At 37.9% G+C, this 14,308-nt stretch overlaps 1 protein-coding gene across 6 annotated transcripts in view; it reads right to left on the reverse strand.

Annotated features, from left to right (window-relative positions):
• The window catches only part of LOC135207863 (abl interactor 2-like), a 199,115-nt gene that overhangs the window by 113,217 nt on the left and 71,590 nt on the right, over positions 1 to 14,308 (reverse strand). For 4 of the 6 annotated variants that reach the window (XR_010313073.1, XM_064239743.1, XM_064239740.1 and 1 more), the window contains exons 6-7: positions 7,734 to 7,766; positions 3,801 to 4,065 (exon numbers count right to left, since the gene is read on the reverse strand). Coding sequence is in view for 5 of the 6 variants with exons in the window: in XM_064239743.1 (XP_064095813.1) it covers positions 3,801 to 4,065; positions 7,734 to 7,766 (298 nt within the window). In the remaining variant the exon portion in view is untranslated. Of the gene's footprint in view, positions 1 to 3,393; positions 3,448 to 3,800; positions 4,066 to 7,733; positions 7,767 to 14,308 lie in introns of all 6 variants that reach the window. The other 2 variants (XM_064239742.1, XM_064239741.1) reach the window with 2 other exon arrangements.

A 14,308-nucleotide genomic window follows, 5' to 3' on the forward strand; every position in this document is an offset into this window, starting at 1 on the left:
TTACGTCAATCCCCGAGACCATTGTTGCCAAGACACCTCTCTCTAATATACGAATGTTTTGAGATACAACAGAAAATTTGCAAAAATATATGCTTTGATATACAACAAAATATTTGAGATACGATTTTGCGATGAGTGATAGTTGTATAGGCGACGATAAATGGCGTTCAGTCTGTTTGTTTATTGGTGCTGCATCGTTAACACGTTGTTGTTTAGTTCGTTGTATTTGTGCCTATTTTTCGTGTTATTTTGTCTATTTTATTATTAACCATGGGTCCCAAAGCTAAAGACAAAGCAGGTGATAAGAAAAAACCCAAGAAAATGATTTCGATGGAAGCAAAACATGAAATTATAGCAAAGCATGAATGTGGTGTTCGTATCGTTGATTCGGCAAATGAGTATGGTCGAAATCCTTCTACAATATCCACGATCATCAAGCAGAAGGAAGCTATAAAAACCTTCCAAAGGCATCACCATTATTTCTAAACTACGAACTGATTAAAAAAATAAATAAAAATTAGTTTAGCAATGTTATTTCATTTGTGTTTATTGCGTAGTTATTAGTGTACATACGTAAATAAAAAAAAGAGAACAAATCGTTCCCTGCCACCCTTCCCTACCTCCTCCCCCTGCTGGCCTCACGTCATCTTTCGTTGTGGTAAGTAAAATTCCTTTCTTTTTTTATTATTGATTTTATTAACATTTATTATCATTTATCACATTGCTATGTTATTTTATCATTATGTGTGTTATTACTTGTTTATTTGTGTATAAATTGTGTTTATTTTATGTAATTTAGCTGTGTTTAGGTGTGGTTTCATAGCGCTAGAACGGATTAATACATATTACATTATTTTAAATGGGAAAAAATGCTTTGAGACAACTGTTTTGATATACGACGATGGTAACGGAACAAATTAAATTCGTATGTCAAGGTTCCAGTGTACTGGATAATGTCTCTCTTTGGATACTTCGATTTTGCCAAATCTTGAGGGCTACAAGAACAGTTGATTACTATTTACGTATCATATAGACTAATTAAAGTAAACGTATCTTTAAACATAGGCTTTATTAATTATTAGTATCAACAAAACATTTACTGGCATGAGTCAGAGGCCGTTTAATGAAACGAACACTTCTCTGTCCTTAACTCGGAGCGTCGGAAGACGCCTCTCTCTCTCTCTCTCTCTCTCTCTCGTCTCTCTCCTCTCCTCCCCTCTCTCTCTCTCCTCCCTCTCTCTCCCCTCTCGCTCTCTCTCTCTCTCTCTCTATCTCTCTCTCTCTCTCTCTCTCTCTCTCTCTCTGATCAAATTACTGGATAATGCCTCTCTTTGGATACTTGGAATTTACGTTGTAATCTAACCAGAAACTTCGTTTTGTTATTATTACTGGAAACAAGCAATGATTTTTTCATTATTTGCGCTTTTGGACTGTTATATGTAAACTTTGCGCATCGCAAGCTAGTATGTATTCATTCGCTCAGAAACTAGTTCCGCATATGAGGCGTCACTAAAAAACATAGAAAAATATGACATAAAAAGCGTCGAAAATCATCATAACCTCAAAATTTTTGTTGTAATCTAACCAGAAACTTATTTTTATTAATATACTGTGCTAAACTATAAAGGATTTTTATCATAGTATGCGGTTTTTAAAATCATCGTTAACTCGGAGCGTCGGAAGCGTCAGCATCGTAACGTCGGAACAAACGTCGTAACCTCGGAACGTCGTAAGCCGGAGCCGTCATAACCCGGGGACCTACTGTATTTGTCAGTATATAAGACACATGCTGGTATAAGACGCACAACTATTTAACTGGGACACTTTGTGGAAAAAACAATTTTGATATGTTTCACCATACATTTAATGAAAGTTATTTTAAAGTGATTTTGTAAGGAAAAATATACGATTCTACTTTAAATTCGATGTTATAACAGTGCCTTTTTTGTTTTTCAGCCATGGGTCTCCACTCTTGTATGTAATTTACCCTGAATAAACAAAATTACTTTATGGGAAACTTTACCCAAACTCTTACCTCCTCTCAGGGTACCTTTTGTGGCTCCCATAATTATTAAGGAATTAGCATGTCAATGACAAAGACAAGAAGCTCAAAGTTACATCTATGAATGGATTATTTAACATTTACTATTTCTTATGTCACCACAATTAGAAAAAGATTCCTCTGGATTAGACAAAAGTATATGTATGCTAAACTTTAATTTTTTATATTTTGGGTTCCTAACAATATTGTAGGTAAAGATAGTTGTAGACCAAACAAATACCAACGATCCTTAAAGGCTTCAATTCTAGATCAGTGCCATTCTTTGGAGTTTTCTATACTCGCATAAACGTGAACACCAATACCAATATGTCATTTCCAAAGTGTTTAATGTGAACACCAATACCAATATGTCATTTCCAAAGTGTTTACTTTATATAAAATATTATGAAAGACCTATACTTGCTTAACTTCTATTTGAAAATACTTTCATGAACACACTAATCTTAATACTGATTTAATCTATGCCTGCTGTCTAAATTACTTTAGAACTCAATTATAAAACTTCCCTTCATCCAGTCTTCTAGTAAACATTTTGCCTCACTGTTAAAAGGAATCCTCCTTGAATTATTTCTCCAATCTGTCAAAGGTTGACTCAACTACATGAAGCCTGAGATTTCTCAAACAATCCTACATATGAACTTACCAAATTAACTATTAACTAACTTTAAATCAACAGTTGAATTAAAGTAAAAAATGAAACCCCTAGCATTCCCTTTACTAAAGCAACAACCACTAGTAGATACAACAGCTTCATGAAAAATCTGCAAACCAATGATAAAAAAAATTGTAAGGAATACCACACAAAAAGAAGTATCAAACTAAGGAACTGGGATGCCTCCTAGTGATACAGCTCAATTGTAACCACTGCTATTATACTTGACTACTTTACTATGGACGATCTAATCATCACACTGCAGCAGTTCAAGGCTTATGTAAAATAAGGTAAATTAAATGTGAGCACATTCACCTATGGTTCTGTATATTCATGAATTTAAATATTTCTTCTGGTCAGTGTAGCTATATGAAGTGCCTAAGGTGAAATTCTTTTTCCATATCACATTTCACCCTTCTTCCCTATGTTTAAGTAAAGCTATGAGATCACAAAAATGATGGACCCCTTACATAACTTAATTTGCTTGCACACTAAAAAGCATGTGCATTAAGAACAAAAGGCACAATACTGCAAAGGTAAAAAAACAAAAAACAAATGTAAAGGTAAAGAAATAAGGATTTTAGGTAGTTGCATCTTCCTTGTGTTATTCAAGAGCACACAGTCATATTACTGACTCATGAACTACTGTTAGTCCTATTATCGACACTATTTTACTTACAGATACAGTATGGGTGAATACATGGATGAATACAGGGAAGATTAGCATATATCCCTACACAGAAAGAAAACACAGAAAATTGGGTAGAACTGCTGCAGCCATCTATCACAACAAACGCATGTGCATATAGACAGCTATAATCATGAAAGAAACAGATATAGAAAATATTCAAACAGTAGTCAGAATATTATTATATTGGTCACTTACAAAACTATAAAATTTTTTACTCATAATCAGCATTTTGACACAAGTTTTCACTGTTCAAATCATCATGAAGAGAAAGAAGACCTTCAGATCAAAAAGCTCTAATAATTAACTTTGAAAGAGAAATGCATGGGCAGAGGTTCAAGAAAGTTATATCAATAACATAATAGATACAATGCAACTATGTATATTAAGATACTTACGTGGCATGCCCACAGGATGGGCAGCATACTGAGATGGTTCTTGCATATGTGGAGGTGGGGGTGGAGGGGTGTATGAACTTTGTGGAATACCATGAGCCATAGGGTGAACCATTCCAACCTGAGGTGGGGGTGGTTGCCCTCCTCCATTATGATTTGCAGTTGCAACGTGGGCCGCTGATGGATGAGGAAGTGTACTATATCCACTGGATCGATCATTACGTCGTGGGTGGCCAATTGGATAATTAGGGGCATAATTACTAGGTACCTGCAATATCATCACCATACTGTAACAACATTACAAATTAAAGATAAATGGCATTTTTACAAACATATCAACCTCAAGACTTTTATGTGGTTACACCTTCAGCAATATCTGGTCTGGTCATCAAAGCTTAGAAACAAGGGGGGATATGGGTACCACCCACTCACTTCACTGTTGTCACTTCAATTTTGCTTAGAAGACTGTGACAATCATAGGGTTGCTTAGAGGAGGGAATATGATAAAAATCTTCAAGTCTGTATATTAATGTAAAGAAGCAATCATCTTCAATTTGCAAGTTGTTCTGAAAAGAATAAAAACATTTGTCTTTAATATGGAAACTCACTCCTTCCATGAGAGCTACTGTTCAAAGAACATGACTAGTAATATTCTTCCAACCTGGATATGCCAGCTTCCCAGTCACATATAAGCAGGGGGAAGATGACTCATGGGCAACCTACCATGTGATGTTAAGGCAGATACCGACCTGTACCAGAGTTTGGCTTTCTTCTAGGCTTGCTTCAGGAAATTAATATGAACTTGGTTCTTCCATTAGGAATGGGAATACCAGCTCAGAAGGTAGCAACATTATTGCAATTAGATAATAGTGCTTTACTGGGGACCCCCAGAACCCCCTCCCTCCCTGTTAAAAGTAGGAATCACATCTACCAGTTGAAACTACAGTAAAATAGGATGATCTGCTGTGTAACTAAACTCCATCTGGCCAGACAAATACATACATGGTCATGTGGAAGACAGCCTTCAGTTTGACACTCCTGTCCAAAGCTTTTTGATGGTGTCATATCTCCTGTACAGCCCTATGAGAAAATCCCCCTTGCAGGGGCTGCTCAACAGTCTCTAGCCGTGAAGTGCAACTCCACAGACTTGTTGTACCTTAAAATTGACATGAAGGCCCTGCAAAAACTGAAAGAGAAACAGATTCCTCCCAAATCTATGCCCCTTCACTCATTACCAAGGCTGCAAGTGGTTGCAATATTAAAGAAACTGGACAATTATATATAACTAATTTTTTTAAGGTGAACCTAGAGTTTTCCCTGTTCTGGAGATTTTGATGATGAGCAATAAGAACAGATCCTGAGCACTGATTTACAACTAGAAGGTATTGAAGGAGACTGAATATTATCCCCCACTTTGCTTAAGGTCTTAGATACAGAAACTGGACTGTAACTATCATGGTCTAGACCCACCCTAGACACAAACACTATTGTTCCCATGCTGCAACATACTGGATCATGAACAGCTTAGAGAGTAAGGACACAGGAGAGTGATCCGAACATTGATGGTTTGGATGGGCCACAGTCGTAGTATTGTGCAGGATGATGCCAGTAACATTAGATTAAACAAAGTATATACACAAATGTACAAGGGCAACTCCGAAGGTGACCAGCAGTAATCAAAGGAAGTAAAAGCTCCTCCTTCTGCAACTCCAAAGGTACAAGCATGATAGGGAAGAGTCAAAGCAGTCCTTTGTCAAGTTAACCTGGGATCAGTACAAACAAGGTTGTACATCAATCCATCTATGTCCCCAACTGTCACCTATTCCTGTGAATGATCACAGGAATTATTGTCACTCTTCAAAGAAGAAAAGCATCTAAGAGAAGAGTTTAGCAGTTTTGTAGATAGCTGCTATCTGGGACTTCTACTGCTCCCTTCAGTTAAAGAGATGAGAAGCCAAAGGGAAAAGTATATGAATAGGTAGGACAGTGAGGAAGAGAAAGACAAAAATGCATGCTTTTCAACCAATGGGCACTCCAACTTTTCCTAAGCTAAAGAGCGTGGCTATAGTAGGCCTTCCGATGGGACAGTTGTAGCAAGAGCTTTTAAAGCAGGAACATCAGGAACTGCAACAAGGTAGCCTTTGCAAGCACAATTGTTGCACCATCCACTGTCCCATTCTGTAAATTGGCAAGAAGGACCTTTGATCAAGCCAAAGGGGGAATGTCCTGGTGTCATTCCAGTGGTGGAAGCATGGGTCACAACAGAAAGGAATTTTCAAAGGTGGGTAGAAGACAATGGAGAGGTTACCCTTGGAAGACAATGATGGTAACTTCTCAATAGCACCTCCTCTATGAGCCATACTTCTTCCACTGGCCAGAAGACTAATAGCACATTTGATGCAGGCCACAGCCAGCTTAAAATCCTTGCCTCTGCAAAGTGAACAAAATGAATGTTGATCTTTAAGTATATTCACAGGTTACAAAGCACCCTCATAGCCAGTCATGCCCTGAACATGTATGCTGATGCTTTTCATACTCGCTGCCAAGAGAACCAGTGCTTATCATTGGAATCCCTGCAAAACCAAAGTAAAAAAAGAAAGCCAAAGTCAGTAACAGCAAAGGCCATACACAGAAAGCAAACCAGTCTTAAATACAAGGCAGGTTAGGGGAAATAATACAGCAGCAGAGCCCAAGAAAAAATTAATTAAATAGCTCAGTGAGTGGGGGGGTACCCACTATCCCTCTCTGCCACTAGCTAACTACCTCGCACACCATGCATCAATGATTGGACCAGCTTTCATCAATATTAAAGAAATACATTTTTATTCAAAAATTCTTTTAATATCCATATTAAAGAATAATTTTTATTCTAAAATGAGCAATTAGAATGATTGTAACTATTCTTCAACTTCCTTAATTTTATAACAATACAGACTATGTACACACGCTCAAAAAAGTGGTGGCAGTTTCATAATTTTTTGTTCATCTGCCTAATGCACGATTCATGCCTTATTAATCTATTTTCCTTTTCGATGATGGAAGAAATCTTATGTAATGACGTTACAAACAGTCACTGAGATCTTTAGATCATCATGTTATGTTGCTGCGTAAAACTATTTTCCATACAGCAAGATTGACGTGAACGAAACGAAGTGAAAAAGAAAAGTCATATCACAACCGATGACATACATTACTCATTAGATGGGAGACACCTGTCACTAGTAGTATCGCATAAACATAGTCCTTACATTATCATTTCAATATTAAGTTGAAGGTAACTGAACGATTCCTTTTGTTAAATTTTACAGAAAACATTGGAAACTCATAAATGCTATCAAATATATATATATATATATATATATATATATATATATATATATATATATATATATATATATATATATATATATATATATATATATATATATATATATATATATATATATATATATATATGATATATACCTAACAGTGTGAACCATGCGATCTCACTCTATTACTTTCGATGTCATGATGTGCGCAGGAATTTAATGTCAATGTGTCATTTATCGGTCTAAGAAAAATCCCCCCACGAGCGAGAGACAATTATTGCTCTGCATTTGGTGCAAGTTCCTGTTAGAGACATCAAGAAAGCTTAATATACCGGTGAGAATCATACATAGATGAATCAAATTGTTTAGAAAACAGCAAAGTTTAGAACATGGTATGGAGGAGTTATGGGAGTTCCATTTGACAACGTCCTAGAGAGAGAGAGAGAGAGAGAGAGAGAGAGAGAGAGAGAGAGAGAGAGAGAGAGAGAGAGAGGGTAATTGGTGGTTGGATGGTTAACGATTAAATTGGCTGTTGGTGAGTTCTGGGTTGTCTGCAGGAGCAGATCGTCATTCTTATTTCATTATTATCATAAAATTTTTTATTCAACTTTTAAAGGATGCTTACTATTCCTATCAGATCCATGGCGCCTCTCTCGACCTAGAACGTGAAATAAGTACCTTAAGTACCTGGTAGTCAGAAAACTGCAGTGTATGGGCTGTGAGGGAGAAGGGCATTGTGCTAGCAACCTCATCCCAAAAGACTTATGAAAAGCAGATGTTTAAAGCTCAGCTGGAGTTAGTTGTTAGAGTTCTGTGTTTCAGTCAGTCTTTGGTCAGTCTTAGTCAGGACTGGTGAAGTCAGTAGTGTCGGCAGCGGTTTGTGAATGCATTGATAGTCAAGTTGTGTGTTATTAATATTTTGTTAGTTATTGTTAAATTTGATATTGTTTGCTTTGGAGTTGTTGTGCTTGTGTTGTTGGATTTGTTGTGCTTGTGAGTTTCTGTGGAGTTATATGTAAGTTGTTATAGCTGAGGTTGAGGGTTGTTGTTGGAGGCTGTTGTAGTTTCTTGGTGTGGTTGTGAGTTGTTGAGGGTTGTTGTTGGTGAGCTGTTGTGATTCCTTGGTGTTGTTAGTGGGTGTGTGTGTTGCCTTTTAGTGTTTTGTTTTTGTGTTGGTGATTGTTTGTGCAGTGGTCTTTTGTTGTGGTTGTATTCCTTGTTTGTTGTTGTGTTGTAGGTTGTGGTTCTTGGTTATTGTTGGTATCTCTGTGACCTCAACCAGCGGACAGCACAGCATAGCCCGGAGTATCTGGAGTTGGGTGAGTACATGTGTTTGTGTAATTTTTTTTTTTCTGTGTCTAGGTATAGGTCAATTGTCCTGCGTGTATTCAGTAGTGTAAAGAGGAAAGTGTGACTGAGTGAGAGTTTGGTAGCCGGATTGATTAGGTATATGTGGGGGGGGGGGGGGGGGGGGAGAGAGAGAGGAGGAGGATTTTTCCAGCTTGTTCGTAAGCTTGTGATCCTGCAACATTATTTTTTGGCGCCTGAACAGGAACTGTTGGTGCGGCAGCTACAGGACGATTGGGGTAGTGAGTTGTGTGATTGATAGAGAAAGTGAGGACGGAATGGTTGAAGATGGAGAGGCTGAAGGAGGAGTTGCAGTTGGCGAGGGAAGCTAAGGAAGGATTGGAAGTGGAGAATGAGAGGTTAAGGGTAGAGTGGGAGTCAGAGGAAATGAGAGGAATGCTACGGAGTGCAAAAGTGGAAATGAAAGAAGAGGTGAAAGGAGCGGAAGAGAGAATGATTGAGAAAATGGACAAAAAATTTGGGGTAATGATGAATGCAGTGCAAGAGATGATGCAGGAAATGATGAAGGGATTCATGGGAGAGGAACCAGTAGGAGGTAGGCCTACTGGGTCTTGTGATGGGCCAGGAGTGATTAAGAAAGTGAAAGAACAGGTAGATGAGAGTATGAGAGACGAAGGTGATTTGGTTGTGATAGGTAAGGGAAAGAAGGGGAAGACACAGGATAAGGATAAACCTAAGGACAAGAATAAGAAGGGGGCTGAGGAAAAGAAGACTAAGAGAAAGAAGGTTAGTAAGGGTGGCACACAGGATGAGACTAGGACTGAATGCATTGGGGAAAGGGCTGAGAGTGATTTAGATAGCGGTGAGTGAAAACAGGTCGGTAGAAAGAAGAAGGGTAAGAAGATCGTAGTCAAGAGTATGGACATGAGTATGGAAGTGGATTCGCTGTATTTAGAAGAGGGAAAGAAGGGTCAGAATGGAAGTAGTGAAGTCAGAATGGAAATAGTGAAAGTGAGAGTGAGAGTGAGCGAGAAGTACGAAAGGCTGTGTATATGAGAGAGGTACACCGATGTGCACAATACGAGGAATATAGTAGTAGGGACATAGAAGACTTTTTTAAGGAATATGAGAAGTATTGTGAGGCTAAGTATGGGGATAACAAGACTCTGGGCAAGAGTGTAAGGTAGCTTTTTGACGGAATTTTTGTTGAATATGTATGGGGTAATGATGAGTGTAGGGAATGTGCTGTATGAGAGTGTGAAAGCCAGGATTGTAGAACAGGCAAAGAGGATAAAGAGTAGCGTTAGGTATAGGAGAAAGCATGATTTTGAAGTGGCAAGAATGAATGTTGGTGAGCCGTTGTCAATGTATGTGTGCAGGGTGCAAACATTAGCCAGGAAAAAGTTTGGGGACAAATAAATAAATGAGTGTAAGGAGTTAGTGCGAAAGTTGTTGGCGACTGTACTAGAGAGCGCATACGAGTTTATAAATCTGAAACGTAAGGAAAAAATGCAATGGACGAATGAAAGGTTGACGTGGAACGATATTTTAGAAATAGTAGAGGATTACGAGCTAGATAGGTGTATGAAAGAGAGTAGAAGTGTTAGTGTAAGGACTGAAGTAGCTGAGGTTATACCAGAATTTGAAAACTATAAGGAGGCAGTTTTAGAAGGGCTGAGACAAATGGCAGAGCGAGTGGTTGATAGGAGCATTAGAGCAAGTAACGTGAGTGTAGTTAGCCCTAAAAGAGATAGGAGTGCGAGTGTTGGAAGAGTAGGGTCAGTTAGTTGTGAGCGAGAGCAGCGGTGTTACAGATGTGGTAAGCCAGGACACAAGAAGAATGAATATCGGTGGGCGTTAGGAGCGTGCTTTGGGTGTGGGCAAACGGGGCATAGCTAGTGGATGTCGGGGTACCCATATGAACGTAGTTTGCGGGAAGAACAGGCATTATGCTAGGATGTGTAAGGAGCTGCGTGCACAGTGTGTTGAATGTGAAATGGAAGGTCATGTGGTGAGTGTGTGTAGGCGAAAGAGGATGAGTCAGGTTAGGAATTCGGGAAACTAGGTATTAAGGGGATTCAGTTGGGTGAGTCCTCTAGTAAGCGACAGTATGTTCAGGAGAATGTGATGAGTGAGTGGTTCAAAGTGAATTATTGTAAGCAAATGGGTCTGGGAGATCAGCAGTTGGTGTTGGTTGAGTATGGAAGGAAGTGGAAGAAGGTAAGGAAAGGGAATGAAAGGGAGAAACATGAGCTGCAAGATAGAGGGGTTAGTGTTAGGGTAAAAATGGTGGATAAGGCATGTAATACGGATGACTTGAGGGGAGGAATGATACATATAGTGTGTGGGTTTGAATTGTCAGGGTTTAGTGAAGTTTCACTAAGAAGGGAATCAGGTGGTAAAGATGTGGTTGGCAGTATGAATGAGTCTCTACGGGAGTTTGGCAGGAGTGTAAATGAGGTAAGTGATTTGGTGGCAGAGTTAAGAGAGATATTGGAACAAGTTGAAAGGGGTAGATGAGATAGTGAATGGGATTTGGGAGGATAGTACTGAGGGAGATGGTAATGGGAGTCTGACTGGAAGTGGTCTGGGAGAAGTGGAGGGTGGTGTAACAGTGTGTGTATGAGGGCTGTGTGCCCTCAAACAAGATCTAGGGGGCCCGCATCCGAGCATCCGTGGGTGTTGCGAGTGTAAGGTGACATTGTCAAATGAGAATTTGTGGTTGGATGGTTAACAATTGAATTGGCTGTTAATGAGTTCTGGGTTGTCTGCTGGTGCAGCTGGAGTTAGTTGTTAGAGTTCTGTGTTTCAGTCAGTCTTTGGTCAGTCTTAGTCAGAACTGGTGAAGTCACTAGTGTTGTGCCTGTGTGATTTGTTGTGCTTGTGAGTTTCTGTTGAGTTATATGTAAGTTGTTATAGCTGTGGTTGAGGGTTGTTGTTGGAGGCTGTTGTGGTTTCTTGGTGTGGTTACGAGTTGTTGAGGGTTGTTGTTGGTGAGCTGTTGTGATTCCTTGGTGTTGTTAGTGGTTGTGTGTTGCCTTTTTGTGTTTTGTTTTTGTGTTGGTGATTGTTTGTGCAATGGTCTTTTGTTGTGGTTGTATTCCTTGTTTGTTGTTGTGTTGTTAAGTTGTGGGATTGTGGGCCTTAGGTACTGTTTGTTTGCTGTGTTGTTGAGTTGTGGTTGTATTCCTTGTTTGTTGTTGAGTTGTGGTCCTTGGGTATTGTGTTGTGGGTTGTGGTTCTCGGTTGTTGTCTTTGTTGTTGTTGGTATCTCCGCGACCTCGACCAGCGGACAGCACAGCATAGCCCGGAGTATCTGGAGTTGGGTGAGTACATGTGTTTTGTTTTTTTTTGTTCGGTGTGTAGGTATAGGTCAATTGTCCTGCGTGTATTTGGTAGTGGAAAGAAGAAAGTGTGACTGAGTGTGAGTTTGGTAGTCGGATTGATTAGGTATATGTGTGTGTGTGGGGGGGGGATTTTGCCCGCTTGTTTTTAAACATGTGATCCTGCCGCAATGGGCCTAGAACTGGAACTCCTAAAAGGACCACAAGAGAGCAAGACAATACAGTAGTATAAATGTTGCTGAGCAACATTTATTTGTGAATTTTGAATTCTAGTGCCTCGTCACGATATTGTTGAACCAGGAATTATGACTAGGTCTACGCCAATGACTGGTGTCTGATAAATACTGTTGAAATCTTTGATAGGTTTCTAATGAATAAGTCTAATGATTAAGCAAACTTACCTTTCATGGATGAGAGATTCAGTTAGGTTTACTTTTTTTTTTTTAATTTGGTGTCCAGTGAATATCACAGATAGGGAGGGAAACAAATTCAATAATGCATGCATTTTTTTTCTTCAAAACCTAAATAATACATTTTATAGGGAGATGCTTTATCAACATTGGTCTAATCCCTCCATCACTCCTATACGGCACCTCCACTCCCTCCACATCTCGGGCTACTCGATCCGACTTCCCGCTACGAACTCCATCACTGAAAGCATTACTAATGATAACGGTTATTTTCAAAATCCCTTCATTGACAACCGAAGCCTTAAAATGCATGTTTATAAAATATTTTCTGCTCAAAATTACATTATCTTTCATTCCCAAAAATATTTGCATACACTTGTTACACCCTGTATGATCGTTGCAGCTGTCAAAGAACAACCCCTGATCACAGCAGTAGGTTTTTACTGTAATATATATAATATTATATTCTAGTAATATTCAATCATTTGCCTTCATTTTGCAACAAATTGGACGTCTCTAGCACAATATTTCGATTTATGGTGAATTTATGAAAAAACTTTTTCCTTATGTCCGCGCGGTAACTCTTCCGATAAATTTTTTTGTGCGATCGTCCTAATGTTTGCACTATTTTAAATTTGCCGTTACATAAAGTTTTATATATGGAAATGTGCGCAATTTCATGCAAAATACAACTAAAAACAACCCATGGTTGTAGCTTTTATCAGTTTTGAAATATTTTCATATAAATAACGATAAGTGCAAAAATTTCAACCTTCGGTCAACTTTGACTCTACCAAAATGGTTGAAAACGTAATTGTAAGCTAAAACTCTTATATTCTAGTAATATTCAATCATTTAACTTAATTTTGCAATGAATTGGAAGTCTCTAGCACAATATTTCGATTTATGGTGAATTTATGAAAAAAAAAAAATTTTTCCTTACGTCCGCGCGGTAACTCTTCCGAAAAAAATCAGAAATTTTAACATGCAATTGTCGTAATGTTTGCACCATTTAAAATTAGCTGTTACATAAAGTTTTATATATGAAAATGTGCACAATTTCATGTAGAATACAACAAAAGATGATTGAAGGTTGTAGCTTTTCTCTTTTTCGAAATATTTGCATATAAATCACGATAAATAGAAAAAAACTACGTTCGGTCAACTTTGACTCTACTGAAATAGTCGAAAAACGCAATTGTAAGCTAAAACGCTTACAATCTAGTAATATATAGTCATTTATCTTCATTTTGAAACAATTTTGAAGTGTCTAGCACAATATTTAGATTTATGGTGAATTTAAAAAAAAACTTTCTTTCCCTCCGCGCGCCGATTCGCGGCCGCAAATCTCCGAAATGCGTACGTCGCATTCTCCTAATATTTGCTCCTTTTCATATTAGGCGTTTTATAGAGTTTCATATATGAAAATGTGCGCAAATTCATTAAGAATACAAAAAAAAATATTTGAAGGTTGTAGCTTTTCTCATTTTTGCAATATTTGCATATAAAAAAATATATATATAAAAATTTTGACATTCGGTCAATTTTAACTCGTCCGAAATGGTTGAAAACTGCAATTCTAAGCTAAAACTCTTACAGTATCTGAATCAGTATCATAATATTCAATCATTTGTCTTCATTTTGAAACAAATTGGAAGTCTCTAGGACAATATTTAGATTTATGATGAATTTTTTAAAAAAACATTTTTTTACGTCCGTGCGTTACGAATTCATGCATCATTTTGTGATAATATTTTTTCTATGTTGCTTTGATCGTTTTACAATGTGTTATATATCAAAATGACCGCAATTTAGTGTACAATACAACGAAAAAAAAAGTAACTCATTAGCTTTAACCGTTTTTTGCACAGCTCGATTTGAATACAATTATGTATGATTTTTTTTTTGCTACCATATATCGCATTATTTATATATGATAATGATGTTTTTTTTCATTTCTGATGGTTGCATACTAAACTTCAGGCAATGACAAAAAAAAAGGAGTAAAAAATGAACTCTTAATCTTGAAAATTAAGCGTGCTGTGATTTTTTGAAAAAATTATTTTTTCCGCTTCCGTGCTTACTCCAAACCCGCCTTGGCATACGGGAGACGTTTTGGTTTTTAGGGCTTAGGCGTA

This window comes from Macrobrachium nipponense, chromosome 34 (assembly GCF_015104395.2).
Source record: "Macrobrachium nipponense isolate FS-2020 chromosome 34, ASM1510439v2, whole genome shotgun sequence".
Classification (NCBI taxonomy): Eukaryota; Metazoa; Arthropoda; class Malacostraca; order Decapoda; family Palaemonidae; genus Macrobrachium; species Macrobrachium nipponense.